Source organism: Ciona robusta, chromosome 1, assembly GCF_009617815.1.
Source record: "Ciona robusta chromosome 1, ASM961781v2".
In the NCBI taxonomy this organism is placed as follows: domain Eukaryota; kingdom Metazoa; phylum Chordata; class Ascidiacea; order Phlebobranchia; family Cionidae; genus Ciona; species Ciona robusta.
In genome coordinates, this window is record NC_143235.1 from 8287480 (window position 1) to 8315223 (window position 27744).

A 27744-nucleotide genomic window follows, 5' to 3' on the forward strand; every position below is an offset into this window, starting at 1 on the left:
ATTTGTAGTTGTAATGTAAGTCCCAAAATATTAGAACTGTTTTTGAACAAAAGAGGCCTGAATACGCGCACACAAAAAACACAAGTCGTGGAACGTTTTAATTTATTAAAACAAGTAACGAAAGAAACGTAGAAACAACACATTGTACTGTGTTAGGTAGAAAACGCACAAATCCAAAACCTGTGCAATGGAATCTGAATTTTGCGTCCCCTGTTAATTATGCAGCTTACTAATTCTAAACTTATGGCACGGCCGTCAAATCGAGTTTAAAATTAAGAAAAAAAAACATAACAATTTGAAAAGTTTAGAATTGCACCGACGATCGACCGAACCCTGATAAAAACACAGTGTGTCGGATTTGTGGTGGTGTCTGATGCGGGGCTGCACATAATCTGTGACAGCTTTGTCCACTCTTCGTTTAATCGGACGTAAGAGCACCATTGCAATCGATTTCGTTCCAGTCATGGAACATCTGCGCGTTCAACCGCGAGATAGCTGGCGGCAGAGATTGGGTTTGGATTGTGATAGGGTAATACATAACAGTCGAGGGTAATACATAACAGTCGGATTGTTAAATGTTAAGTTAACATGGGGTACTGCACCCAACATTCGGGTGGCAGCGGTTAAAATCAGGTGCTACATATCAGTTAAAGTAACGTAAAATTGAAACAAAACATTTCGAAGATTGGAAATTGTTTAAACGGTAACTTAAGAGCGGAGTTCATTCGCTCATACTCATGTCTTGGTAAATCTCACTAAGTTGTTGCTCGTATAATGGAATGTTTCTCATGAGCAACTCCTTGCATGGACCAAGCAAACGCTCAAAGGCCTGTACGTCCAACACTGCACAAAAAATAACTAGGTTTAGTTTTACAGTATTTCATAATTTTTTCTTTGATTTTTATATTTTTTTTTAAAAGTATTTCATAAATTTTTGATCAAACGTGATTAAGAGTAAAAATCCTGAGATATTGCCATGTAAAGCAAGCCGAATTGCTAAAAATCATTAAACGCTTCATGTATAATTTAACAAATTGCAAAAGGTTGATGACATAAGTAGTATTTGCATAGTTAGCATACCTGCACATTTGCATGGACCTTCGGCAAAAGCTGAAGCAGCTCTAGGTTGATTTTGAATAAGTGCCAACTCACCGAAGTATTCACCGTTGGTATATTTCTTGAGCACAACCTCATGGTTTGCATTGCTCTGCAAAACAGGTGGCTATTAGGTTCTCGTTTGCCATTAATTATTTAAACTTGAACAGAAACCGACGATTAGTAGGTGATGATTTAAACGCCAAAATAATTATCCAGCTATTAAACTTACCATATACAAATAAGAAACAACTATGTGGGAATGCAACTGTGTCAAATAAGACAATCCTTTAGGAAAATAACAATTTTAAACTATTTGTTTCAATATGATATTAGGAAATAAAAACTATATAAATAGAAAGAATCTAAACTTATTTGATTTAAAAACAAAACACATAAACTGACATCATGCGGCATTTAAAACCTAAAACATTAAATATTGATGATTCAATAAATTATTGGAACCATAATTTAATTGATCCATTTTTATGTTTTTAGATTTACTTTTTTAAAAGCTTTTCAATCATTTTCTAATTGTTTTTCCAATATTGAATTATGTAGAGATTGAGCTGCGTATTTCGGACATAGCGTCAGACTTAACTGAAAGGAACCAAACCATCTTCGGTAAAATCTTATTCAACAGCTCAATTTAACATTTTTATTGGTTTATTGGTTTGCACATTTATCTAGACTTTGCATTTTTCATATAAATTTAAAAAACCACAGCTTTGACTTAAAATCTACTCGTTTTATTTACTATTTTACTGTAACTTTGTTTGGCTTTTTTTAGTAAACCTTAATTTTGCTGTCATACAATCCGAAACTGGAAGACAGTTACGTATCATTATATGATCGGTACAAGTATCATGCTGTATATTTTGTATCTATTCTTCTTAGAAAGTTGCAAACTTACTAAAGGTAAACCCACAGCCTTAGCGCTTCAGCTCCGAAAATTAAAGATTGTGTGAGGACAAGAGTAAGTGATATTTGGATTCAACATTTTAATAGTGTTTTTATCCTCACAAAACATACTTTACATCAGAAAATAGAGTGTGGAAAACATCAAACATTGATGTATTACTAACCGGGTCATCTCCCCGTCTTTTCACAACCACCTGCCCATCAATGACGATGTAGAAATAATCTGCGGGATCTCCTTGTTTAAGAATACAATCCTCATCTTCATAGTTCTTCGTTACCATGGCATCAGCAACCTTCATTCTCTCTTCAACCTTAAAATAATAAAGAGTTATTTCAAACAACAAACTTTACCATTCAAAAGAATCCTGTTAAATCCTAGTAAAAAGGTTATGGTACGCATACGAAACATTCTATTCAATTATGGCTTTCAAAAAAGTATGAAACAGGGTACAGTTTAGTAAGTGAAACATTATTTACTGTAAGAGTGCTGAGCAAAGGCACTGTAGCGAGGAAGTCTTCATATTGCTTTCTCTTCTTGGCTGCATTCTTTACAATAATTCTTCTAAAAGTTGTACGATCCTGAATTTAACAACATATGTTAATGCAACAAGTATCTTAAAGATGGCTTGCAATAAGTCATACTTCATCTGTAACTAACTTCACATGCCATAATAAAATGAACATATGTTTAGGACAAAAAGAAAAGTACTGTAAGCCACAGAAAACAAACAGATTATATTGTTTAAATTAAGGTGATTACATGGCTTTGACATAAAGTACTGACTATAAAACAAATAAACACTGGCCTACACATAAATGAAAAACATATTTTTCCCCACAAACATACCATTCCCCACAACGAGCCATCTGTCGTTGCAATAATTGTGGCGAGTCGTGGGCAGTTGTACATTAAAGCGAGTTCACCGAATGCTCCACTGCCTTTATAAGTTCCTTTGTGGTCAGGAACCTTCGTCACTGGATCGTTAATAAAAATGTCGAAATCTCCTCTGTAAAAAAACAGGGTGATAAAATGACATCTTTTCGTATTATATGACGAAGCTTACTTCTCAATGACGTAGAAGTTGTCGCCATCATCTCCTTCATCAATCACATGATCACCGGCTTTAACAGACTTTTCAAACATGGCATCGAGAACTTGTTGTGTTTGCTCCTGGAATTTTAGAGTTAAAACAATGTCATCTACCTCAAAAATGGAACACACACACACCACTAATGAATCAACAAAGAAAATAGAGCTATAACTATGCACAGTTGCCATCTTAATAAAGCTTAATACGAATAAAGCCGAAGCAAAAAAATACTTTATAAAAAACAAACTCGAAAGTGTTTTTTATAAACACTTTTGCAAAAAAACACCCAGTGTAATCAAACCACATTGTTAAAGTTACATACGTCTTTTTAGCAAATATGTAACGATATAATCCAAATACAAAAGTGAAACTGACTATATCAAGACTTGAGAAGATGAGCATTTTAGAGATGACTTTTGAAAGACGATCTCGTTGTTCATCAGTTTTGGGATGAATCACTTTTTCTTCATCATCATCATCATCTGCATCTGGGTCAAAACCCTCAGCACTCACTATTAAATGAATGAGTGTAAATTGTTTTATCCTCATGTGGCCGGAAAAACGACTGTCGTTATAAGACGGGTGTCGAGGTCTTCATACACCTTTTAGTTCAGTTAAATTAATAGTTCCCATGTATGTATTTTCGTAAGTAATTATTTTTTTGGATTTTGTTATGTATGGTTGAATTTGGACAACGCATTATGATTAGTGACCACTGAGTTGCCGTGAAATGTCTTGCCCAAGAACACATATGCCCAAAATAATACCAGCGACGAGCCTAAAACGCATTACCTCTTGGTTATAGAGGCATGCGCGCTAACCACTTTGCCACGTCGTGAAATTATTAATAAAATCAATAATCAAACATTAGAACTTAAACCCAGTGGAAACATTTAATGAATAAATCACCTGATTTACGTCTTGAGACATTTGTTCGTCTTGCCATCATTGCCATTTCTATAAATTTTAAAAGAAAATACAAATTTAACATTTTTTAAACATTGCAGAAAGAAATATTATATATATTATATAGTCTACCTAAACATATTTTTCCTAATAAACACAGTTTTACTCTTCATAATAAATTAATTAAAAATGCTAAACCTTCTGCTTCATCCATGTAATCGTCATTATCACTCGCTACCATCTCTTCATCATCTTGGTTTGTTGCGCTTCCCATCGTTGCTCCTCCTCCACGAGCCTGATCCCTGTTGTCAAGAAGATCGGAGAAATATTGAGCTGCGAACTCTATAAGATCACTTGGTCTGTGTCGTAGAACATTCACCACAAAACCCTGAAATGATAAAGTAGGTTTGTAAAATTTGAAAGCAACATGTCACAAGTGACAAATACAGCATTAATGTTTTAAGTTTTTTCAAGTTCAGTATTTGAAGATCCGGTGGGCAAATAAAAAGTAACATTTATTTTAGGATGACGAAGAATTACATAATTCTGTAAACACTGCATTGGTAAAATTTCATGAACTTTTACTTGCAGTTATTACGTTCAAAAGGGCAATATTGATAATTAGTTGCTTGTGCATGATTTTTCTTTCTAAAATGATAAAATTTGGATGATTTTGGTAAAAAATACAATTTTTAATCTGGTATATATCTGAAATAACATATTTATATACGATAAATAAAATAAGACCTGTAGCATATCATGTAAACCAGGTGGAACTGGAATATCAGCCATACTAAGTATATTAACCAATCAAACAAGCAAATCTAATTTAAGAAATGCAGATGACCTTTGTGAAACTAACCAGAACTCCACTGCAAACATGTGTTACAATAATAAATAGCAAACTACAATTTCTATAACAAATAAATAAATGCTAAGTATTACTTAGATAGTTTAAATAAATTTTGAACTTTAGAAACTATTTTCAAGATTCATAACGTTACACATAATGTGTAAAAACAATAATTAAACAGACTAGAAAGTAACATCTACATACTGTTTCTAAATGTCAAGTCTGAATTTATTTAATTTAACTAATACAAATTTAAAAGTAACAATAAAATAAAATTTATGAGTAACATACAGCACAATAGACTAATATATAATTCATCAGTCTATTGAAAACTCCAAGGTTACATCGCAACAAAACCATCAATACTGCGAATTTTAAAAAGAAATGTGCTGCTGTTCTGATAGTGTAATTAATACTGCTCAGTGCTGATATATAACTTACTGGACTTCGGTACAACGCTGTTGTAACCAAGAAATCATTTAAATTACTGCCACTATAACACTAAATCTTTGTGTGTTTAGTGTTCCACAACTAATTCTGTTAATATAATTAAACTAAACGCCAAAAAATACACGCACAAACGCCAGTCTGGTTGAAATAAAAAGAGCGGTAAAACAAGATTCGGCGAACGATTATGCAGCAACAGTCCATTCTACGTCATATGACGTCAATCGAACAAATATGCTTGTGATGACACAGGAAAGAAAGAACTGTGGTATATCGTCTCTAGTATGAACGCTTTTGTGCCTTTGACAAACTGCTATATTGTATTGTTTGCTATGGAAAAACATTGGGCAGTGGTGGAGTAGACTACGTAGTGGTAACCTCAAATTTAACTGACACATTACTTTTATGGTGCTTTGTTAATTGCGAGTTTTGTTAGCTTTGCTGAACTCTTATCTGTACTAACAACTTAATAACTAACCAAATGTACACAAATGATAGAGACAGATGTTAAAACTGTGGTTGGATTCTTCCCGGTGCGATAACACACTTTACAGCAATGCCTTTAAACGATACTGTATTATGTAATGATTCTGTTGAATTAGGATCTAGGATTTTAGGCTCTCTATTTCCCTGCGATTAGCGGCCACGGAGAAGTTGGAAAATATTCTTTTGACTGAATAGTCACTGCCACAAAGTAAACATAACAAGCGCTCTGAAAACATTGAACAAAACAACAATGATATCAATTTTCGACGGCTTTCAAAATATGACAGTAATAGGTCTTCGCAAATCCACTTTTTTTTGTGATTATGGTCAAGAAAAAAATCGCGTTAAAATTCGGTCGTTGTCAGCGAAGTACGTTAATGTTAAAAAGTATGCAACTTACCTGGTGCTTTAAATAGTGTAGTAAACTTGGTTATTTAGCCTCGCTGTTGGTTGAATCGAAATTTTCGCTAACTGAATTTAAATTAATTCGTTGTCTCAACGGCCCTATTTTTTTAAACAACAAAAACAGAAGTAGAAATGCAATGACGGTAATCAATTAATCAAACATACTGCGTATAAGAGATTTATAAAATAAAACAACTGTCTGAAGTGTGCGAAACGCTTGTAGGATGGTTTATACTACATCGTAAGTTATAAACTGCAGTGGTCGCTTCTGAACTTTGAAAACCAATTGGTCGATTGACGGACTGTGCTTGGCGAAATGTATACCTATACTACGCTTCAGTGCATCTCTTGTTACGCGATACCGCTTCCGCGCTCAATGGAACGTAATTCTCTTTCCTTCCAAAACTTATCGTACAACCTACTATAAATCAGCGCTCCTTTGGGTCCTGCCCAGTCCTCTCATCGGCACGGTTGCACGAAACACTCTCTCTTTTTATCCGTGACGCACACAGCAGCTATTTACCAAACAGCAGAGTTTTTCTCTGACGTAGTTTCGACAATCATTTCCCGTCCACGTTGAGTAGAATAAGTGGTTCGCTTTTCCGTCAGTCGACAGTCAGACATACATCAAAGGACTTAGAAAACGCCTCGCGGCAATATAGCCAAGGATGCCAACGATAGGCAAGAAAAATCTTCGCCTTTACTAAAACTCAATTAAATTATTTTTCAAAACAGTAGAAGATTTTATTAGCGAATTGATGGTCGCTAGTTCAGGCTTTTCGCTGCCAATATGCTTCAATGGATGCACTACTTTAATTTTGTACTTTCAACGTTTACGTACTTACCATCAGGTAACATAACGTACGTACCGCCTTAAAACTTCCAAAAACAATTTTCATTAAATTTACATCGACTTTGTGCATGATTCGCAAAATTGCCTAATCTATAGAAACAACACAAATAAGTGAAAACGAGAATATTTGTATTTTAATTTAACTACAGTATAACTCCCTACGGCGATGGCAAATATGGTCGCAGCTTCATAATAGAAGTGCACGAAGATAAACACAATCACACCACATTAGTGGCAAACCAGAGAATTTGGTCTAATGACAAGTTATAAGTTTATCGGACACTCTTGATATAAAACTATGGATAAACGGAGGTCACAGAAAATAAATTAAACTCTTGAAAAGAAAACGGTTTGAAACTTTGAATAAGGTTTGAAAACTTTGTGATAATTGAGCAGATGCAGGGGATTTTCGGTGAATTGTTCTTGATTGTTATTTGTCAACTGCATGTTTGATGGACATCCACACATTTATAATTCATCGTGACTCTGCAATAATTAAATTAGTTTAATTTTCCAAGACATAATTAATTTTTTAAGACAATACACTTGATGAAAATAATTAAGTTAGTTTAGTTTTTCTCCAGGACATAATTTTCCAAAACAATACACTTGATGAAAACCCAACTAGTTTTGGTAATTAATAAACTAATTAATTAATAATGAAGGAAGATACGTACTTCTATATACTAACAACCCTTTTGCATATTAACGTTTTCTGCAAGTCATTCTTACCTCTTCACTTTCAGCTTCCACAGCTTCGGTTTGCTCCGGCTCTTCTGTAGTTTCATCTGCGTCCCCACCAGCCTCTTCTGCATCATCCTCCTCTTCATCATCAGTATCAACCTCTTCTTCCTCTTCCTCCTCTTCTGGCTCTTCATCTTCAGGTTCTTCCTCAATCTTCAAAACAAAAACTATCAATTTACGAAACAAAGTTGCTCAATTGCAATCATCAGTGAGAGCAACACATTCAGCAAAGGCAAATCTTCAAAACATGGAATATGCTTTCATTCAGTACTTTATTTTTAAATCTATAAAACTTGCAATACATTAAGAGATATTAACTTGAGAAAGAAACCCAACTCACAGGAGTTTCAGGATCAATGTTAAGATTCTTGTACAACATATCCAAAATTCTCTTTGAGAAATCAACTGAATCTTTCAAGGAGTATCCCGATCTAAGCGCAGCAGTGTCGAACATCACGTTCGCGATCTGTGCAGCTTGTGCATCCTCAGCATCAGTCTAGAAAATAAAAATTATTTAATAAAAACAACATAACATATTTAATTGTTTGAATTGTAAACAAGATTTTGTTGGCAAGTCTTTATAAATATAAATATATATATAAAGATCATTCCAAGCAATAACTTACCTCTATTCTTTCAAGCAAGTTCTTGATCAGCGGATGACGTGGGTTAATTTCAAGTGTCTTTTTCTGATTGGCATAGAAACTTGGAAAAATATTAAAACGTCCTGTTAATAAAAACTAAACTGCAAGTAATAATGTATCACTAAAAATGTTTAGTATAATGTATTTGGAGGTTTAAAAAGCTATTTTCTATAGACTACAAATCATTTTGGGAAATTTCAAAATGATTCTACGTTTTCTGCAACTTACGAATGCTGATTAGTTTGATAACGCTGTGCAGTTTGCAGTCTTTCCATGTTACCAGACCTTAAAAATATCAAAAACAAGTTAAAACTTACTTATTAGTGGAATCCTTTTGTGTTTGGTAAGCCTGAGCTTTCATAATACGTTCCATGTTGCCAGACCTGAAGTCACATTAAAATGTGAGAAAAACATTTAAAGATATAAAAACAAAATAAATGTTCTAAGATGATTGATCTTACCATCCATATTGACTGGCTACAAGTGCACATGGTGAGTCAGTAAGGCGCTCAGTGATAACGGCCTTCTCAATCTAAATTAATAAAAGAAATATTGTAAAAAAGTTAGAACCCATTATTTTTAATGTAAAATACACACAAAAAAGTTAGCACAGTGAAAAAGGTTAAAAGCCAATTACTCTATACCATTAAGATTCCAATATACCTTATCTGTAAGCACGGTTTCTTTAAGCCACTTGGCAAGTGGTTCGTATTCTTTCTCAAGAGCATCCTTTCTTTCCTTTGCCTTCTCCCCATCATCCAACCCAAGTCCTTCCTTGGCAACATTTTGGAATCTCTTTCCATCAAACTCAGGAAGAGCTTGAATGGTGTATTCATCCACTGCCTCTGTGAGGTAGATCACTTCATATCCCTTCTTCAATAAGCGCTCAACAAAAGGTGAATTTTCAACCTGAAATTTAACATTGGTTTTAGTTTCAGTACACTTGACATTAATTTTTGCCTAAAAAATAATTAAAAATAAGTTTTAAGTTAGGCACATAGATTATCTATGAATAGATAGAGATTAGAGACTATAGTATTTTTACCTCCTTTCTTCCATTGCCAGCACAGAAATAAATCTTTTCCTGTTTTTCCTTCATGCGTTCAACATATTGTTCAAGACTTGATACATCAGTTGGGTGGTTGGATGTGAAGAAACGAAGAAGTTTTGCCAATCTTGTACGGTTGCTATGATCTTCGATCACACCAAGTTTGATGCTGAACAAAAAAACAAAGATAAATGCGATGAACACTAAGCACCCAAAGTGTATAAATCTAACTTGTATGCAATTATAATTCAATAGTTGTTGCGAACGCAAAAATATTTTTAACAGTTTTAACTTGATCGTTTTATAGGATTGTTTTGGGTAAAAATAGTCAATGCTATTAAAAATCCCTAAGCCTCCAACATTAACAACTTTGGATTTGTTTATATACACTACTAGTAAATGGAATGCTGGCAACTGGATTTATTGTACACCAAATTACTTTGTTCCAAATTCTTTCCAGAATTTCTCGAGATAAACCTCTGGATCGATCTTCTTGATCATATCGAGTGCTTTCCTCACCAACTTCTTCTTGATAACTTTGAGGAGTTTATGTTGCTGAAGAGTTTCTCTCGAAACATTAAGGGGAAGATCGTCACTGTCAACCTTGGAAAAAAATTATGAACTAAAAATAATATCTATAACACAAAAAACTTAAGTAATTGATTTTTTTTAATTGTAAACAACTTTCTATTATTATTACAAGCTAATTAAACAACATGGGACTGTCAAAATAAAAACATAATTTAAGAAAAAAAATCTTTATTCCAACATACTACCAAAACTTAAAACTACACATTTCTAATCCACAACCAATTAGGAGTAATATCATTTCGATATTACTTACCACACCACGAACGAAACTCAAATATTTTGGCATCATGTCTTGGAAGTCATCGGTGATGAAAACTCTACGAACGTACATCTGTATATTGAATACTAACATTAGATCTACGGCTCTACACACTTACCACACCATATATAAACTTAAGGTATGACGGCAACATCTCTCGCATATCATCAGTTATGAACACACGACGAACATAAAGCTGCAAATCAGTGCAAAACAGAGTAAGGAAAGGTTTTGAAAGCATGCAGAGGGAAAGAGCTTAGTGAGATTGTGTGTGAAGGTTTTACCTTGATATGATCAACTTTCTTGCCTGTACTGTCGTACATGGTTTTAGGTGGCACTTCCGGCACATACAATACACTTTTAAAAGACACCTCTCCTTCAGCGGTGAAGTGCGTATGGCCTATTGGCTCCTTGCCGTCCTTGTTAGTGCACACAAATTAAAAGAAAACATGCAAATTAATGAGAAGCAACAGAAAGTAGAAAATAGTTAAAAGGAAAGCGAGAGTGGTGACATTGGTCTGCTCATGCTTAATATATAGCATGCACACTTGACCTTAATGAAATCTGTCTTTTTCTGCCCATAATCTTGGAACATGTTACCAGGGGAGGTCATGGGGATGAAGAGAATCGATTTAAACGAAACTTCACCTTCTGCTACAAAGTGTGTCTTACCCATGGGGTCAGTGGTTTCCTGGTTTAGGAAGAATGTTAAATAATGTCCGGCTGCTCTTGCGATCATACTTCATGTAATTTATAAATTGGCTCCTCCAGTACAGTCATTTTATCATACTAACATTTCAATACCTGGTAAGCCATTTTTTGGTAGAAAATGTCAAATACAATTTTAATTATAGAACGAATATTGAAAAAGACTTTTTTCATATACGAAATGCATTAAGCCCCTTACTTTTGAGATAGATTTGTAAAAATCACTGTATTCTTTGTCAGTGATTTCCTTGGCTGGTCTCTGCCACACTGGTTTCATTTCATTTAGAAGTTCCCAATCCCACACAGTCTTCTCTACAGTTTTTGTTTTAGGTTTGTCTTCTTTTTCTTCTTCCACCTGCACAATTGAATTACAATCATTATATTGTCGTCGTGCAGTGGTAAAAATATTAAAATATAAAAGGGTTGTAAAGTAAGGTTGCACAGAAAGTCTATTGAAGTCTAATATAACACACATAACCAAGATGGCACATTGCAAATAATTTTAAAACATCTGCAAACTTAAAAAAAAAAAATTTACTGGATGTTGCATCTACCCAGCCCAAGTATATAAAGTTTTTGATCACATTACCTCTGCTTCGGCTTCCTCATCTTCATCCGAAGCTTCTTTCTCTTCAGGTTTCTCCTCCTCTGCAGCTTCATCTTCATCCAGAGGAACTTCTTCTTTGATTGTCTTCTCCGACCACAAGTAGATGGGGAAGTTGATGAATTGAGAATATTTTTCAATCTGCAACACAATGGTATTAACTATTAAGCAAACTTGACAATATTTATAAATAACTAAGTTTTATATAATATACATAATATTTTATAAACGTGGAGTTATTACCAAAAAATAAAAATTGGTTTTGTAATCAATTTTAATATTCAATACGACAGAACTAACCAGTCCTTTCACAGTTGAATTTTCCAAATAGTCTGATGCTTCTTCTTTCAAGTAAAGTGAGACAGTGGTTCCTCTGCCAAGAGTGTCACCTCGTGGATCGGCAACGACAGAGAAAGATTCAGAGTCCGATTCCCAGATATGTTGAGAGTCGTTGTTGTGTTTGGATGTCACTACAACTTTGTCGGCAACTAAAGATCAAACAGAACTGTTAACGCTTTAAACATTTGGTAATCACAAGTTCAATACGAAAACAGGAGATTGTATTAAAAACAAATATTAAAAAAACGTGAATACTGAATAATATTTAGTATTACTCCAAAGTCCAAACACATAAGCTATATTATATAGCCTACATTGTGCTAGATATAAATAACAAAATCTAAAAACTAATAACAAAACTGAAACCCAGTAAACTGGACTTAAAATAAATTAGAAACTTTACTAACTAAGGAATGCAGAGTAGAAACCAACACCAAACTGTCCAATGAGATCAGACACTGAATCTTCAGAAGATGCTTTCGACATTTGTTCGAAGAAATCACTCGTTCCAGATTTTGCGATGGTTCCAAGATTTTTGATCAAGTCAGCTTTTGTCATTCCAATACCAGTGTCCGTAACATGAAGAACATTGTTTTCTTTGTCAACCTAAATAAGACAATTGATTAGTTTTTGTTTTATTTTTACATTTGTTTAATGATACAAGAAATATGGTCATAATGCAAACGGTTTTATTTTGATTGTTAATGATTTTGCTTTTCGTTTAATATGGGTAACAAACTATAGCTAAACAGTTTTTTAGTTCAATTTAAACTTAGACAAAAGCCCAGAGCTATGTCAAATAAATTACCACAAAATGTCCTGTGCACTGTTAAATTAAAATTATATAATATATATATATATATATATATAAGTTCCTGCCGCATACCTTAACTTTAATGGAAAGTTCATCTGTGGCAGCAAGAGCTGCATCATCTGTAAGTGAAAGTAATCGGATCTTGTCCAACGCATCAGATGAATTAGAAATCAATTCTCTCAAGAAAATCTGAAAAAATAAATAAAAACTTATTTGGACATAATAAAGTTTGTTTAAACAAATCATGAAGCTATTTTCTATTCTATGTGGTTAAGATTCCTACAGCATGGTATGCCATTAGTAGCGGACATTTGACCACTCGATTGAAGCAATGTTAATTAACGGTCTTGCCCAAAGAAATATATATCTATCACTATGAGTATATTATTAAAGCATCAAACCTGAAATTTTGTTCACATTACCATGCAAGCATGTAACCCAGCCAAAGTACCCGATCAATACATCAGTTTCAATAAAACTAAACCAAGCGAGTTTACCTCTTTGTTTCTGTACAGTGAGTTAATAATCAGCTTCATCATTCGGTTGACCTCGGCTTGGAAAACATGTTTCTCTGATTGTTCACGAAGTTGTTTAACTTCACTTGGACTTAAACCATCCAAGTGAATTGATTCTTCTTCCCTGTTTGGAAAGTGGCATTTGTTATTCTGTTGGTTTATAAAGCAGGATGTTGGTTTGGCCTATGGACAGCAAACTGGCCTTTGGACCAATAATGGACACAAAGAAATGGACTTTGATTTACAGATTAATCAGGCAGTTCCTAATAGAAGGGTTCAATGTGAATTCTACCCACACGCTCGGATTTTAGATGGTATAGCATAGCAGGTTAGAAAATTTATGCAATTGCATATATGTGATTATGTAACTTGCTTTATCCTCGCACCACCAAAAACGGCATTGTTATATTTTAGTTTCCATTTGGTCACTTTATGGTTGACTTTGTTTTTCTACAATTCTGACAACCAATTGTGTCCACTGGGTACATACACACAAAATGGTATAGCAGCCACGAGCCTTGAACCCATAACCCAGATTGCAGAGTATAGCAGGTGCACAGGCGTTTTTTACGACTTTTGGTGATGCACGCCACAATTTGTCCCACGCATGCCAATTAATTAAACAAAGAAAAAAATACCTATTACATCAAGTAAAATTTCCCAACGTGGCTTGAAAATGTACATGCTCTGCATGCAGATCTTTAATGATAGCACGCGCGTACGCGAAAAATCTTGCACGAGCGAGATCTAGTCAGGAACTGCCATACTCTGCAGACTGGCCTATAACCTTTGGGATTTGATGCATGTACACTAACCAATGACACAGTGGCAGAATTTAAACAGTTTTGGACAACAAATTTGTTTCATGCACAGTTCTTACTGAGAAGTCTTGCTATATTAATTTATACATAACAGAAGTTAACCACAAATCTAAAGAAATCGTACATAATAGAAAATGCGAGGAACATTGGCAGAGGATTTATTAAATCCCCATAAACAACAACAAAATTTTGTTTTTTTAATTATACCTTTGAACTACTTCATCATCGGTTTTTGAACCATCAGCTGCTTTACCAATATCTGGTTCAACTTTTGGTGTGTCATCTGATGTGGTCCCCTCATCATCGGATTTAACATGTGTGGCCGCTATACAATAAAAATACAAAAGCATTAACAAACAATAAAACTAATTTATATATTTATGAATTGAATGAGTAATACTCACATAACAACAAACAACTTGCCACGAAGACGAACAACCAGACCTTCCGAATCATATTTAAACACCTACTATTAACTAAATACTGATCCTGCAACAAGAACACTTCTGTTTATATTACAATATCCATAATTCGAAATCTTCGATATTATGTTTGTTTAACTACTGATCCGCAACATTCAGCTGAATTATTTTAACGGTGTTCGCGTACAAGATCAGTTGCTACCTCTTTCGAAATACTTACAGTCCGTTTAAGCGAAACATCACCTGTATCTGTACTTTTTGTACGAATATTCTATAGCTTTAATGTTCGGTTAGAAAACGTGTCTTTTCGAAGCAAACCAGTCGTGTCGTTTGACACGGGTTGACCACTCAACCGTGACTATTATCGTTATTATCAACCAATAGGCGTTCACCACGAGATATACGTCACCGGCAAAACAGAGTTGGCTTCATCTCATTGGTTGATATTAGTAGTAAACAATAAGCACGGAAACATGTGTTTCTCATAGTATTTAAGGAGAGAACATTTGCGCCACTGTGTGACTGTTACGATTGGCACAACTTTATCTTTGAGTCCTTGGTTATGCATTTTTCTCAGTAATAATAAATATTCCGGTTACACACATTTATAACACTTTTCAAAATGCTTTATGACGTTATAACATATAGTGTTCGGAGACAAATAAGGTGACAAACAAATCAAGTATGCAATTAATTTATTATTATTGGTATACCAAGTGGTTACTTAACCAAATAAGATGATAGAAAACGAAAATACTGACCCAAAGAAACAACCCCATCGACTAGCAAATTATGTTGGCGAATTACAGAATGGCAGGATGACTGGTCGAGGGACATACTGGTTTGATACGCATACACGCTATGAAGGGGAGTTCAAAGATGGGATGTTTCATGGCAAAGGTAGTGTATATACGAGTTTACAAGTAACATCAATATAGCAATTGGTAATTTTCCCAAAAGGCAATCTTCATTTTACAAATGGTGGTCGGTATGAAGCTAATTGGCTGTGTGGTAAAGAAGTCGGAATTGGTCGCTATATATTCGATGACGGGTTGGAATTTGAAGAGAACGGAGACACCTTAACTGGTTGGCGGTACGGGAATCGTGTATGGGATAGACGATTTTACAAGGTTAGATTTTTAAACCTTATCCGTTTGTCCCCAAAAAATGGAATAACCATACAGTCTGGCCACCCTAAACAACAGCCGGTGTTTGTGCTTCTACAGTAAAGCGCTTACGGAGAGTGTTTAATTCAGGAAATCACCGGAGGTTTACGGCCAGTGGACAAATGCTTGCTTGTTCCGGATTGTGATGTAAATGGCAAACCAATACGCCAAATACCACAAAGCTGCTATGACGTAGGCGATGGATTTTACGACCCATATTCTCGCATAGTTTACAAATATTTCGAAGAAACAGAAACCGGTAAGTATACCATATAAAAATGAAGCAGTGAAACGTCAACGCAGCCGTATACGCCATAGCAGTTTTATATCAGATAATATATAACATATTCACTATAAAGAATCTGTGCAATTCCGACTTCGGCTAAATCGAGTTTCGACACATTATTATGTTTTTAGATTTGGAAGACAAGAATGGCCAAGCCAGTTCGTCCATTTCCAGCGAGAAGCCGAGATCATTTATACGAAACGTAACAGCGCAGGAACACGACTGGATCGTAACGTTTTGTCGCAGTGGTTGCGATGACTTTGTATGTTGCCAAAGAGTCACCAACTATGATGACGTCATCGCTATAAGCGATAGGGTTGGGCTCGGAGCGAAAAGAAAAATGGGAAATTTTACCTTATACAAAAATAGCACGAAGTCTGAAGAAGCTTCGTCGAGTAAAAAAGTCAATAAAAAAGTGACGTTTGGAGAGGTGGCAAACTAACAAAAAAACGAGATTAATGCATTTTTTTTATAATTTAACAAAATAAACACAGTCATGGCAAGCACCCATGTAACATAACAACCCAGTGTTTTCAAGTAATTTTACTTTGGATAACAAAAGCATGGTGTGCCTTGAGTCATCCTGTTTGAGTATACAAAGACACGCGTTAGAAAAGAATACCTAAACGAATGGATTTATATTTAGTTATTGGCTAGTTGCTTTGAAAAAAAAGGTGCAATTTTTTCAGTTAAACCTGGAAATTAAAATAAATGTGTATATAGTAGGGGGGAGATAGGACAGCACCTTTAGCGTATGATATCAAAAAATACTGATCGTGTTTTGAACAATTAACAACGGTCTATCGGATTCGTGATAGTATAGTTTTATAATTCTATATGAATGTTCTTTGTTTACTATAAAATGGGACAAAAAAGTAGAGTTAAAAGGTGTCCTGTCTCCCGCCCACCACTTTGTGAGACGCGACTTTTTTAATTTCTTTTTACGGACCCACAATTTAATGATCATCAGGAAGGTAATGTTAATATGTAAAAAAAATAGGTAAAAAAGAAACAGTATACTTTGTCTCATAAAACTAGTTTTAGTTTTGTGATTAACTGAGATATAAGCATGAAGAAAATAGGCAGGGGTCAATGTGACTTTAATTTGAGATAAAAACAACGAAAAATATCGGTTTAACGTTATGTATATAAAGTTTACATGGCAAAGAAACTAGCACAGTTGGTAAAACTCGATAGGTTAACTACAAGTTGCAGAATACTGCTAATGTAAATACATTTCAATTTAGAGTTCCATCTTCCCCCACATTTTAGTTGTGTATGTGTTCTAGGGCAGAATTAATATACAAACGAAAGTAGAAAAGCATCATCAGCTATACGGAAAGAATGACGGCACAAAACCGGCGCTTCTGTACACCCGGTTAAAAGACTTGTCTGTTCCTGGCACACCCGTGACAGTAAACATTTGTTTGCAATTTAGGGGCATAAGAAATGCCCATGAGATATAAATTGTTGAGTTACAAACAAACTTTTTAAAGTTTGGCAATAAATATCTACAAAAGTACAATTTGGGATAACGCGGAACAATCAGGTAAATATTTTATATTAACAATATTCTGACACGTGTGTATGTAATTTAACACATTTAACGGGCTGTGATATTTTCTTTACTAACTTTATATATAAAAAGGTGAAGCAAGATGGGACACCTTATACAATTGGGTAGTAAACAAAGAACATTTTAAGAATTATAAAACTCCCATAGACGGTTGTTAATTGTTTGAAACACGATCAGAATATTTGGATATTATGTGCTAAAGGCGTCCCGTCTTCCCCCGCCCTACTGTATACGAATTCAATTCGTTTTCATTTTTCATATTGCAACAATAATTAAAGGAATACTACATATTTTTTTCCAAATTTTGTGTTCCGAATTTTGTGCTGCTACACCGGTAGATAATAATAAAAATTAAATACAACACGGCCTACTAGAGATATCTCTAGTAGGCCGTGAATACAACCGCTTTGAATACAAATTTCTACAAACACTCACGTATTTTGCACAATTGCTCAAGTGTGGCGAACAAACAAACCGTTATAGTTAGCCTAATTCTGTGTTTAGATTCCTGTGGTTCAAGTGCCTGCATTCTTGCAAGTGATGCGGAACGTGGCTTTTAACATGAGGGAAGTTGTTTAGGACAATAATTTTCTTGGGTTCTGCCTTAATATAAAGAAATTCTAGATGTGTTGCAACCAGGGATTACAATTGGTTGTAAACTCGTCCGATGTGTCAAAACACAAAAAAATAAACTTTTTGGTATATAAATGCCTAGAATGATGGTAGCATCTACGCGCCCATAGTTTGGGATCCGACAATAAACAAAATGCTCACTTAACTGCTCGCTGAATCGTATTATAACTGCCGAAAATGTGTAGTTTGTGTTTTTGAATTACTAATACAGTACCATAGTTAAATAAGATGAAATGTTTTATACAGTTTGATTTTGTCTCAAAAAATTGTTTCAGTTTTGTCTGAAAGACTGAGATATGTACACGCGAACACTTTTTGTCCCGTATTTCCCCACTTTGTAGTTGTGTAGTCTGATGTTCTAACAATCCATTATTGTTCGAAGAATGCCCATTCTTTATATCATACTGCAGGTAACATGTTAAAAACTTAAGCGGTGGGGCAAGAAAATATGTTTAAACTTGATTTTCAAAGCGTACGACACTATTTCTTGTTATTTACGTGTATTTAATAATAATTTCACTTATTAAACTAAAGTAATAATGATTTTAAACTGTCCCGTCTTATCCTGTGTGTGTTTCGAAGTTGTAAAATTTTATCTGTTGTGCGAATCGCTAAATAACTCCTTGTGTTTTAATATATTTTTTAAAGTGTTGTCAATTAATGAAGGTGTGATAGTACTAATTCGTCATTTCCCCCAAAAACCGTCATATAGTAGGGTGAGGGTAAACGGGACACATATTTATTCTATATTCTCATCCCATTTGGTAGTTAACCAAAAATGCAAATAATTATAAAACCATATCCTCACGACTCTCATAATATAGACCGTTGCTAATTGTTTAAATCTCGATCAAGATATTTGGATATTATATGCTATAAGGGTGTCCCGTCTTTCCCTACCCCTAGTTTTTCTCTTAGAGTGACGTCACACATGCGGAGGGTTTTATCCAGGTACGTGCGTATAATACCCGCTCAACCTAAACATGCAGTCACTTTGCTTTTGGCGGAAAAGGAATAGCACCATTAAATTAGGCAAATATAGGGGATCGCGTGTGCCATGAAATACGTAACAGCAGACAAAAAAATACTTTAGAGCCGTTCATAATTTAAACAGATTAGCTGTTTTTTCAGTCGCAAATAAAGAAGCGCAGGTCATTTTTAGTTAGCGTATAAGGTTTAATAGTTGTTTTTATATGACTTACGATTATGGGTCAACGTCTAACAAAGTTATTAATGACTGACAGTCGATTTTGCCTGCGTTAGCTCATGTGAGTTTCACAGAGTATATATATTTCAGATGTTGTCCAACTTGACCTTCGTGTTCATCGATCACACTGATATTTGCGGGACAAAATTATTTATTAAACCGTTTGTAAGGTTTAACCACTCCAAGTTAAGTGATATGTTTTTTTTTTATAAAAAATTCGATGCATTTTATCGCAGCACTGTCGATCTTTTTTATTGAGTTTTTATTCGAGTTCACGAGATTCATTTATGGCCTGTTTTTTTAACTTCGGTGCTTGAACATTTCCATCTGGTGTATGTACATTTTCCGTTAATTGGTATTTTCTGTTTAAGACCATTTTTAGATATATACCAAGCATAAGATTTCCAACTTAATTTGAGTATATATATTATTATTCTGTGTAAAATGCGTCTGGTATTCGCTGTTATTTTTATTTCATTGATTGACGAGATTTCTTCTGCTGCTATATCTCCATCAAAAGCTGCGGTAAGTAAATATCATTTTTCATGCAAAAGTACCAGTTAATTTTATAACCTAATAACCTTGAAACTATGCACCAGGCTATAAGTCTGATTGTAAAATATCACCATGTTATAGTAAATTAAAAGTTATATTTTTATATACACTGTCTCTACAAGGCATATATTAACTTGCATTTTCTTCCGTCAAGAATATTGGTATATACAACGTTTCGACGTCCTATTAAGGTCTTCTTCATCAGGGTGAAATGACACTCAATAATAAAAAGCGAAAACTGCTGACACGTTGAGTGGGACAAAATACACACAAAGTCACTGTGAAATTCGCTCGATGTCAAATATATATAACAAAGACGAGCAGTTGTTGAAAGGGGCAGAAGTCCGTCTCGATCCTAAATAATTTTGAATAGTAGCCTGTAACTGGTCGACAGCATTAATACATCTTATTTGATATTCATAGTGTTGGTAAATAACCCATAATTCTAAAAACAAACGTTTCCGTAATCAGACTTCCGCATTACCACAGATACCCGTTTGAATTCTATCTTATAGCAAAGACTTGTTGCATAGTCGCTAAAGCCGAATTCTTTAAACCTTCGTTCAAAACGCGTTTTATTTCTTCAAGTAATATTTTCATACAGTCCTACTTGGAAAAGTTCGGCTACGCTGCACCCCCAAGCTACCGCAGGTCTGGCAACCGCATGTCGTCATCTTATCTGGAGGAAGCTCTTCGAGCATTTCAAGAATTCTCTGATCTTCCAATTACCGGCAAACTAGACGAAGCAACGTTGACAAAAATGGACGAAAAACGATGCGGGAACCCAGACATGACAGGTTTGCATTTATTTTCTTCTTTCTTTCTTTTCATCCCAAACCAAAGGGTCGACTTTTAAAAAAGAAATTTCCACTTTTAATAGGGACCGTTAATGCTAAACGGAAGAAGCGATATGCTCTTAAAGGAGGCAAGTGGGACCATAAACAACTTACATATAAGTTTATCAATTATCCCACTAAGTTATCTGTTTCGCAAAGTGAATCTGAAATACGATCCGCTTTTCAAGTGAGTGAAGATTTCATATTTTTTCCCACAGGGGTAAGACGAATACCACTAGAACATATAATATCCAATGTTCCATAAAAAACAATTACCAACTCTCCTATAAGAGGGACCCCTTTAAATACCGCAGTACACCATTGCCTCCAGTGCCTCCAGTGCCTCCAGTGCCTAGTGAAACTAATGTATCGCCACGTTTACGTTGTTTTGAACTAAACGAAATAATAAATGTTTATGACATCATAACACATATTAAAACTGTACAAGAGATACATGCAACCACCTCACCGTCAATGACGCACGTGTTTTTACATTTTACTGTTTTTGAAGCTCCATGTGACCACTGAGCAACGATGTCTGCACGTCAACTTTTTAATAAAACTATTCTGGCAATGATACGATTTTATTCCAACGTTTCGACGTCGTCTTCATCATGCCAAATCCATTTACCCTAATGCAGGCGACCTTAATAGGACTTCAATGCTCGACGCTGCTACCAATGTGGGCGTATGTGTCCTTGGGCAAGACACTGAACGGAAATTGCTTAACACAGTGGTCACTAGTTTAAACTATCAGTCACACAAAACTATCAGTTAATCCTCGATAAAGTAACATATACTTGGTAACTCGTAAGCTGGTACGAGGTGTATGAACATCCGCGTTATAACGAAATGAAAAAATAAAGAAAAGCAGTAACAGTTTCTACATGTATACCTACAAGTATATTTTGGAGCATGTGCCAACTCTGGTCCTATTTCCAAGCTCCATCGTGTCATGGTGCATGAGACACGTCTAAAATAGAATAGAAAACTACAAGTGTATGAATACTCACGGTTCTAGGGATTAGTTCTTTACCAAAATATACAATATCTGAACCTTTTTGTATACACCTATACTGCGAGGAATTTTAACAATGCAGCCGTTGCTTTGGTGTAAAAAACATTTTGTGTGTTATTACGACTCACATATATTTGCATTTGCAAGCGCGAAAAGTACAAACAGGGTTTCTTCTTCGGTATGCATGACTTGCTATATGTATTTAGCGGTCATGATAGGTATAAGTTATTACCCTGCCTGTTTTTTATAGATTTGATGCCATCACTCGTCTTAATAACGGCAGTACTTACGCCTTTCAAGGTGAAATGTTCTGGAGATTAAACGACAAAAATGCCGACAAGGGATTTCCAGCCAGTATTCGAACAGTTTGGGGTATCAGTGGCAAAGTAGATGCTGCGCTCACGTTTAATGGAAATACTGACATCTTTCAGGTATGAAAACTCCCAGTCGGGGTAAGATAAAAGGTAGAATATGATAGAAAACACAACCGATATAAATTCTTCTTTGTGCCGTTCAAAAACAATCATTACATACAGGGTCACATACTGCACAGATTTCGCAACGGAATCAGAATCCAGACTTCCAATATCTCATCGATTTATAGAAACATTCCTTCTTTTGTCGATGCTGCGTTTGAATGGAGTGGGAACGGAAAGATATACTTTATTAAAGGTGTGATAGAGACGTGTTTAACCCAGTTCGGAATAGGCCGTTTGGTCTACTAATATAACTAACATGACTTTCATTTGTCACCCTGATTGGAGGAATAAATGAATAAATGAAACTTACTTTAACCTCGCGTGGCTCGGTATTTACGGTAGTAAAGATTAGGTAAATGCACAATAATGACAACACGAACCAGGATGACGTCAAAACGTTAGTCGGTAAACATGCTGAAGATTAAAAACATACAAATGCTATACCGTGTTTAATGAGAGTTGCCGAATATTATACTCCGGCTTATACATAACTACAATTACTTTTTTATTTTGACATTTAACTTTTTAACAGGGCAAAAGTATTGGCGATACAACCCCAGCAGAAGAGCAGTTGCCTTTGGATATCCAAAATCACTTAGTGTGTGGGGTGGTTTGCCGAAACATATAGATTCAGCAATGAAATGGAAAGGAAAGACGTACTTTTTTGAGAATGGCCAATACTACAGGTGCATGATCAAGGATAATTTCTTTTAAATATCGATAGAGTTTTAACAAGGAAGTCATACATATAGTATAACGTATAGTTCACTTGCTATGTAGCTATATATTAAAGTTGTCCCGTACATTTGAAAGTGTTACAGGGGCAAACCAACGAAAAATTAAAATTCGTGTTTTGAAAGAAATGTTTAAATGTGACCTAAAGGCATACAACTAAAGTTTCAAAAAATGACTCAGCAATTATTATACCAAATCCGAAAGAAAGTTTAATTTTTTTTTATTAGTTTAGAAACTAAAAACGATCAAGCTCTAAACATTTTAGTAAAACCCATGCATTGTCAGGCGATTTTTTTATCCCTTTTTGTTTGTTTTTTTCACGCGTTTATTAAGAAGCCTTTTTACCAGTTAATTGGTTGTCATATACCCCTAAAAAAAAAGTTTGGACGTATTTGTTAATCTATATCTAGCGGTTAGTGCACACGATGAAGGCCACTAAATTCTTTTATGCTCAGGTTCGCCGACTATAAAATGCACGTGGCAAGTTCAACCGAATCGCCCTACCCACGTCGTGCTGACGAACGGTGGTTGGGTTGCAGGGGTAACGCACTGATGACTGGTTTGGCTCAAAACTCAGAAAAGGACAGTAAAAACGGCGGATCGTCGAAGTCCGGTCTTAAACTTTCACTAGGTCTTTTATCAAGCTTCGTAACATTTTTCATGACTTTGTCGCAGACGTTCTGCTGATACAACTACGATTTGGGTTTGTCGTTCTAATCGTTTTGGGCATATTGATATCGCATTATTGTATTTATTTCCCTTTACCTTTATACTCCCTTAGTTAGTGTTCTTCGTTCTTTTGTTATGACGTTTCTATGTAATTACGAAAAATAGCTATGCGTAAGACATTGTATATAGTGGCCATTCATTAGAAAGGTAAGCTCTCTTGTTCTTGCCATTTTTAAGAATTTCTACGCATCTTTATTTGGAAATCTTATATCCTATTGGTTATATATTGGATAAAATCAAATAATTACCTAATTAAGTAGTTCTTTTCGTGACTATTAAACCGAAAAATATTTCTCTTTAAAAGCGCGTTTGAAAGTTCACAACGATTGACGCATCACAATCAAACTAATACTGTTTATGCGGGAGGCAACAACTTTTTGGTATATCCTAAATTAGTATTAGTACATAGAAACACTATTTTTCCTAAATACTATGTAATAAATGTTAACCCATTGAAACTAAATAATTATCGCATTGTTAAAGCGGCATATCAACGAAAAATGAAAATTTGTATAAGTGGATACAAATGCTCAAAATAGTATCTCGTAGCAAATAAAAAATAAAAACTTTATACTCAACCGAAAATAGCACGAAGCCGAAGCTTTGTCGAGTAAAGAAGTCAAAAAAAGGTACGTTTTGCGAGGTGGCGAAGTAAAAAAACACCGAGATTCATTTATATTTATAGAATTTGACGTTTTTTCCTATACTGTTTCCATACTTTATTGTGTATATTTTCAAATGTTACGATTGATGAAACGTTTATTTTTCGATGGCAGTAACATAATAAACGGAAATTTAAATACAATTCATATTTCAATATTACAAATTGGTATGCAAACAACAAATTTGAAATCATCGATTGAAAATGTTTTTCTGTCTGATGACATCGTGGAGATTGGAAACAAAGTTGGTTTGATCTATAAATAAAGAAAATTGATTAATTGTCACAAGAAATAAATATAAATTAAAATTTGTTACGTTTTAACTTTCAATCTATTTTTACCTTCAGCAGCAGTTGTTTCAGTTTCTTCATTAGTCACTCCTAGAGCTTGATAAATGATGTCTCCGATATCAATGCTTGGCACATTCTGAAAAATACCAACAAAATAAGCAAACGAGTTATGCATGGTATTAATTTATTTGGATGTTCATTATACCTTATCTTGCATTGCGCGTAGAGTTTGAAACACCGACGATTCAATTTTTTGGTTGGATGAGGTAGGTTTAGTATTCGATGTTTGTTGCGAAGTCAATGTTTCCAAATTTGCTTTCAGTATCTTTAATTCTTTTCGTTGTTTGCCAAACTTGTTTTCCAGATTCTACAAAGTAAGCAAAAACATAAGTACTGCGCATAAACATACAAACAACTGCTTGTGACAAGGTCAACCTACCCCGATAATTTCTAAAGCTTTTGTGTGTTCTTCAAGAAGATTTTCAAACACCCTTTGTTGTACATGTGTCTCATCATTAAGTTGTTTTTCTGGGGATTCTGTTTTCAACTTTTCCAACCGAGGAAAAACTGGTGGATCTACATAATATGAAGGTCGACCCATCGGTTCGTCTGATGAGAGCAAACGAGTCGTCGCTGCTTTGATAGAAGTGGATACCGGAGAGTCAGCAAATATTTCTAAACACAAGAACATTGTGAGTTTCAGAAATATTGGGAAAATTTGTAAAAAATACTGCCAACTTTTAAAAATTATGAAATATTTTATTAGGGAAACAGTCAACTTTATTTCTCTATACACATACCTTTGGTGACAGCTTCGTCCAGGTCGGAATGCGAGGAAGTGCTGGATAATTCTGAACGATATTTACAATGCTGTGATTGGTCAAGGTCGCAATCACTCCCACTTTTAAAGCCGGTGTCACATGAAGCTGCTGAACTTAATGAACTGCTGTATCTTCGCTGGGGTCTAAGGTACAATTACATTTAATATCATAAAGTTATTTTTTGAAATTTGTATTTCCTATATACCAACCTTTCAACAGTCAATTGTCGTCGTAAGACAATTAACTCCATTTCAAGTGCTGGTACTTTTCGTGCAGCCTCTTCCGCTTCCTTTACTTTACCGAGACAAATTCGAACCAACTCACTTGCTTGTTTTAACTAAAGATTGAAATAAATTATTAATTCATATTTCCACAAGAGTGGTGGGCCTACTGTATAAAATAATATTTTCTTCCTTACCTGCATTGTTAAGTTGTTTCTTTGCTCATCTAACTTTTGTTGGTTGTTCTTCTCATTTTCACGCAGTTTTAATCTCAAGCTGGATACAAGACAATCAGTGGATTCTCTTCTTATTGAGGACTGAAAAAATGAATTTTAATTAGCAACTCTTAAAATAGTTATTTGGACAAACAAAGGAAAGCAAACTTACCGAGTTTTCATACGTCAGGCGTTGTTTCTTTGATTTGCCTATACGAGTACCTATTGCAGCAGATTTCAAATCACAGAGTTTCTTTCGAAGTGATTCGTTTTCCTCCCGGAGTGCTGTTACCTTCCTTTTCATTTTAACCAATTCCATTTCCGTGCGTCTTGGTGTCAACATCAATCTGGACTTTGCTTTGGAAACCCGCGTGTCTTTCGGTGGAGGCGTAACTGCCAATTGTTGTTTCTCAGTTTGTCGAATTGCTTGTTTCCTTGGTGGTGCTACTGGGCTAATAAAACGTGGGGAACCATGAGCAACTCTATAATTTGCGATGACAGGAGATGAACAAGTCATTGATCCAGATCTAGGACGAGGAGGAGTTGCGATGACGGTGCTTGATTTAGGAGGCGGCGTTGTTGCTAAGCGATGTCTCCATTTGTTTTCGATCGTCGCACCTTTTGTGCTTTTACTAAATTTGGTAACTTCTGAGCTGTTTCTCGGCGGTTTAGAATGAATGATTTCTTTTGTTTTAATTTCCTGCCCAGGTTTCCGTGGTGATCTGCTCAAGTTAAGGTATGGCGACGGACGAGCCGATTTCCCTACTTTGCTTGGCGGCATCTTGTTTTGCGATGTAGAGCTTAACCTGGTGTCGGGGCTGCCATATTGACTTGCTAATCTACTTGCACTCGATAAAAGAGGCATGACTTGTCTTCTTATACTTGGAAACTGAAAAAAGTTGATCTCTCGAGCCAGCTGTATTGAGACTGTAATTAAGTTCACTTTTAAATAGGTTAGCAAACACAAAGTTCTTTGCTGAAATTATACGTAATTTCTTTACTAAAGGAACAATAGGTGCTTGGTATAACGTCGCTTGACGAATGAATGAGTGATTGAGAATGGACTTGGTATATAAGGCCTTAGACGACCACCGGTTTATTTACTCACACCTTTTCGACGTCACTTCTTTGTTTCCGTCTTGGCGGCCGATACTACTGTTGCCTGGTACAATGACTCGAGCCTCCGCCGATAAGTTTGTCGACTGTGTGACGCCGTCCTGTGATTGAACTTATCGAGGCGGGATGTATGCTGCAATGGAACGACAAATGATGAATTGATAAAAGTGCATTGCTTGCAAGATGATGCTGCATAATATAGATAATAATGTTAACTCTGTTGATATGATTCGAAACTCTAAATCCTTTATAGTTCATGCCTTTGATCGTATAGTAGGGTGGGGAAGACGGGACACCTTTAGCACATAATATTCAAATATAGCGATCGTTTTAAACAATTACCAAACGTATAAGAGAACTGTAAGGATCTAGTTTTATATTTGTTTGACTGATCTTTGTTTACTATACTAAATGCGACGAATGAGAAGGTGTTCCATATTCTCCCACGAACTATATATCTCGATCATTGATTTAAATAAAATTCGATAAATGCCTCAGAGTATTTCGACTTTTTCTTCCAGTGGTTGTTGTGTATTATCACTATATTGATTTTAATACTTGCATCCGCATAGGTGCTCTCCCATCACATAATATAGGAGGGTGGGGTGAGATGGGACATCTCTGGTAATAAAC

At 35.1% G+C, this 27744-nt stretch overlaps 4 protein-coding genes across 6 annotated transcripts; 1 reads left to right on the plus strand and 3 right to left on the minus strand.

Moving 5' to 3' along the window:
* Positions 1-88: 88 nt before the first annotated feature.
* On the minus strand, positions 89-6562 carry LOC149742669 (cAMP-dependent protein kinase type II regulatory subunit-like). Of its 2 annotated transcripts, none has more exons than XM_089894131.1 (10): positions 6200-6562; positions 4212-4401; positions 4017-4064; positions 3483-3619; positions 3081-3187; positions 2864-3023; positions 2494-2595; positions 2181-2327; positions 1081-1207; positions 89-843 (listed from the first exon to the last, which is right to left on the minus strand). In XM_089894131.1, the coding sequence occupies exons 2-10, from the start codon at positions 4285-4287 to the stop codon at positions 722-724; spliced, it is 1026 nt and encodes a 341-aa protein (XP_089750257.1). In that variant the 5' UTR covers positions 4288-4401; positions 6200-6562; the 3' UTR covers positions 89-721. The 2 variants fall into 2 exon arrangements, with proteins under 2 accessions (XP_089750257.1, XP_089750256.1); XM_089894130.1 differs by lacking the exon at positions 6200-6562 and adding an exon at positions 4761-4922.
* A 607-nt stretch (positions 6563-7169) lies between these two features.
* LOC149742670 (endoplasmin-like) lies at positions 7170-14710 on the minus strand. The gene is made up of 19 exons (XM_089894115.1): positions 14549-14710; positions 14352-14469; positions 13306-13447; positions 12881-12997; positions 12402-12600; positions 11956-12143; positions 11641-11796; positions 11251-11406; positions 10897-11034; positions 10338-10415; positions 9933-10096; positions 9491-9662; positions 9109-9354; positions 8907-8977; positions 8763-8828; positions 8428-8506; positions 8142-8297; positions 7790-7954; positions 7170-7543 (listed from the first exon to the last, which is right to left on the minus strand). Exons 1-19 carry the CDS (start codon positions 14598-14600, stop codon positions 7526-7528), a joined length of 2481 nt encoding a protein of 826 aa, XP_089750241.1. The 5' UTR covers positions 14601-14710; the 3' UTR covers positions 7170-7525.
* Positions 14711-17257: 2547 nt separating this feature from the next.
* Positions 17258-24591, plus strand: LOC149742671 (matrix metalloproteinase-24-like). The gene is made up of 9 exons (XM_089888988.1): positions 17258-17567; positions 18099-19959; positions 20594-20786; positions 20870-21012; positions 21044-21045; positions 22094-22274; positions 22380-22515; positions 22855-23008; positions 23513-24591. Exons 2-9 carry the CDS (start codon positions 19879-19881, stop codon positions 23742-23744), a joined length of 1122 nt encoding a protein of 373 aa, XP_089745114.1. The 5' UTR covers positions 17258-17567; positions 18099-19878; the 3' UTR covers positions 23745-24591.
* Positions 24528-27692, minus strand: LOC149742672 (uncharacterized). 2 transcript variants are annotated; one of them, XM_089894126.1, is made up of 9 exons: positions 27106-27692; positions 26168-26922; positions 25978-26097; positions 25769-25896; positions 25539-25702; positions 25178-25413; positions 24944-25105; positions 24790-24874; positions 24528-24703 (listed from the first exon to the last, which is right to left on the minus strand). In XM_089894126.1, the coding sequence occupies exons 2-9, from the start codon at positions 26858-26860 to the stop codon at positions 24639-24641; spliced, it is 1653 nt and encodes a 550-aa protein (XP_089750252.1). In that variant the 5' UTR covers positions 26861-26922; positions 27106-27692; the 3' UTR covers positions 24528-24638. The 2 variants fall into 2 exon arrangements, with proteins under 2 accessions (XP_089750252.1, XP_089750250.1); XM_089894124.1 differs by lacking the exon at positions 27106-27692 and having other exon boundaries at positions 26168-27033.
* Between the last annotated feature and the right edge of the window lie 52 nt (positions 27693-27744).

Bases quoted from the DNA above. Each gene is read 5' to 3' on its own strand.
- LOC149742672 (XM_089894126.1), bottom strand. From the start codon at position 26,860: ATGCCTCTTTTATCGAGTGCAAGTAGATTAGCAAGTCAATATGGCAGC. The intron at 25,703-25,768 runs GTTGGTATATAG...ATTGTACCTTAG, and splicing joins CGACAATTGACTGTTGAAAG to ACCCCAGCGAAGATACAGCA. The intron at 24,875-24,943 runs GTATAATGAACA...GGTATTTTTCAG, and splicing joins TACGCGCAATGCAAGATAAG to AATGTGCCAAGCATTGATAT.
- LOC149742669 (XM_089894130.1), bottom strand. From the start codon at position 4,805: ATGGCTGATATTCCAGTTCCACCTGGTTTACATGATATGCTACAG. The intron at 4,402-4,760 runs GTCTTATTTTAT...TTATCATTTCAG, and splicing joins GTTTACATGATATGCTACAG to GGTTTTGTGGTGAATGTTCT. The intron at 3,024-3,080 runs GTAAGCTTCGTC...GTTTTTTTACAG, and splicing joins AACTTCTACGTCATTGAGAA to AGGAGATTTCGACATTTTTA.
- LOC149742671 (XM_089888988.1), top strand. From the start codon at position 19,879: ATGCGTCTGGTATTCGCTGTTATTTTTATTTCATTGATTGACGAGATT. The intron at 22,275-22,379 runs GTATGAAAACTC...CATTACATACAG, and splicing joins GAAATACTGACATCTTTCAG to GGTCACATACTGCACAGATT. The intron at 22,516-22,854 runs GTGTGATAGAGA...ACTTTTTAACAG, and splicing joins AAAGATATACTTTATTAAAG to GGCAAAAGTATTGGCGATAC.
- LOC149742670 (XM_089894115.1), bottom strand. From the start codon at position 14,600: ATGATTCGGAAGGTCTGGTTGTTCGTCTTCGTGGCAAGTTGTTTGTTG. The intron at 14,470-14,548 runs GTGAGTATTACT...TTTATTGTATAG, and splicing joins GGCAAGTTGTTTGTTGTTAT to CGGCCACACATGTTAAATCC. The intron at 12,998-13,305 runs GTAAACTCGCTT...TTATTTTTTCAG, and splicing joins CACTGTACAGAAACAAAGAG to ATTTTCTTGAGAGAATTGAT.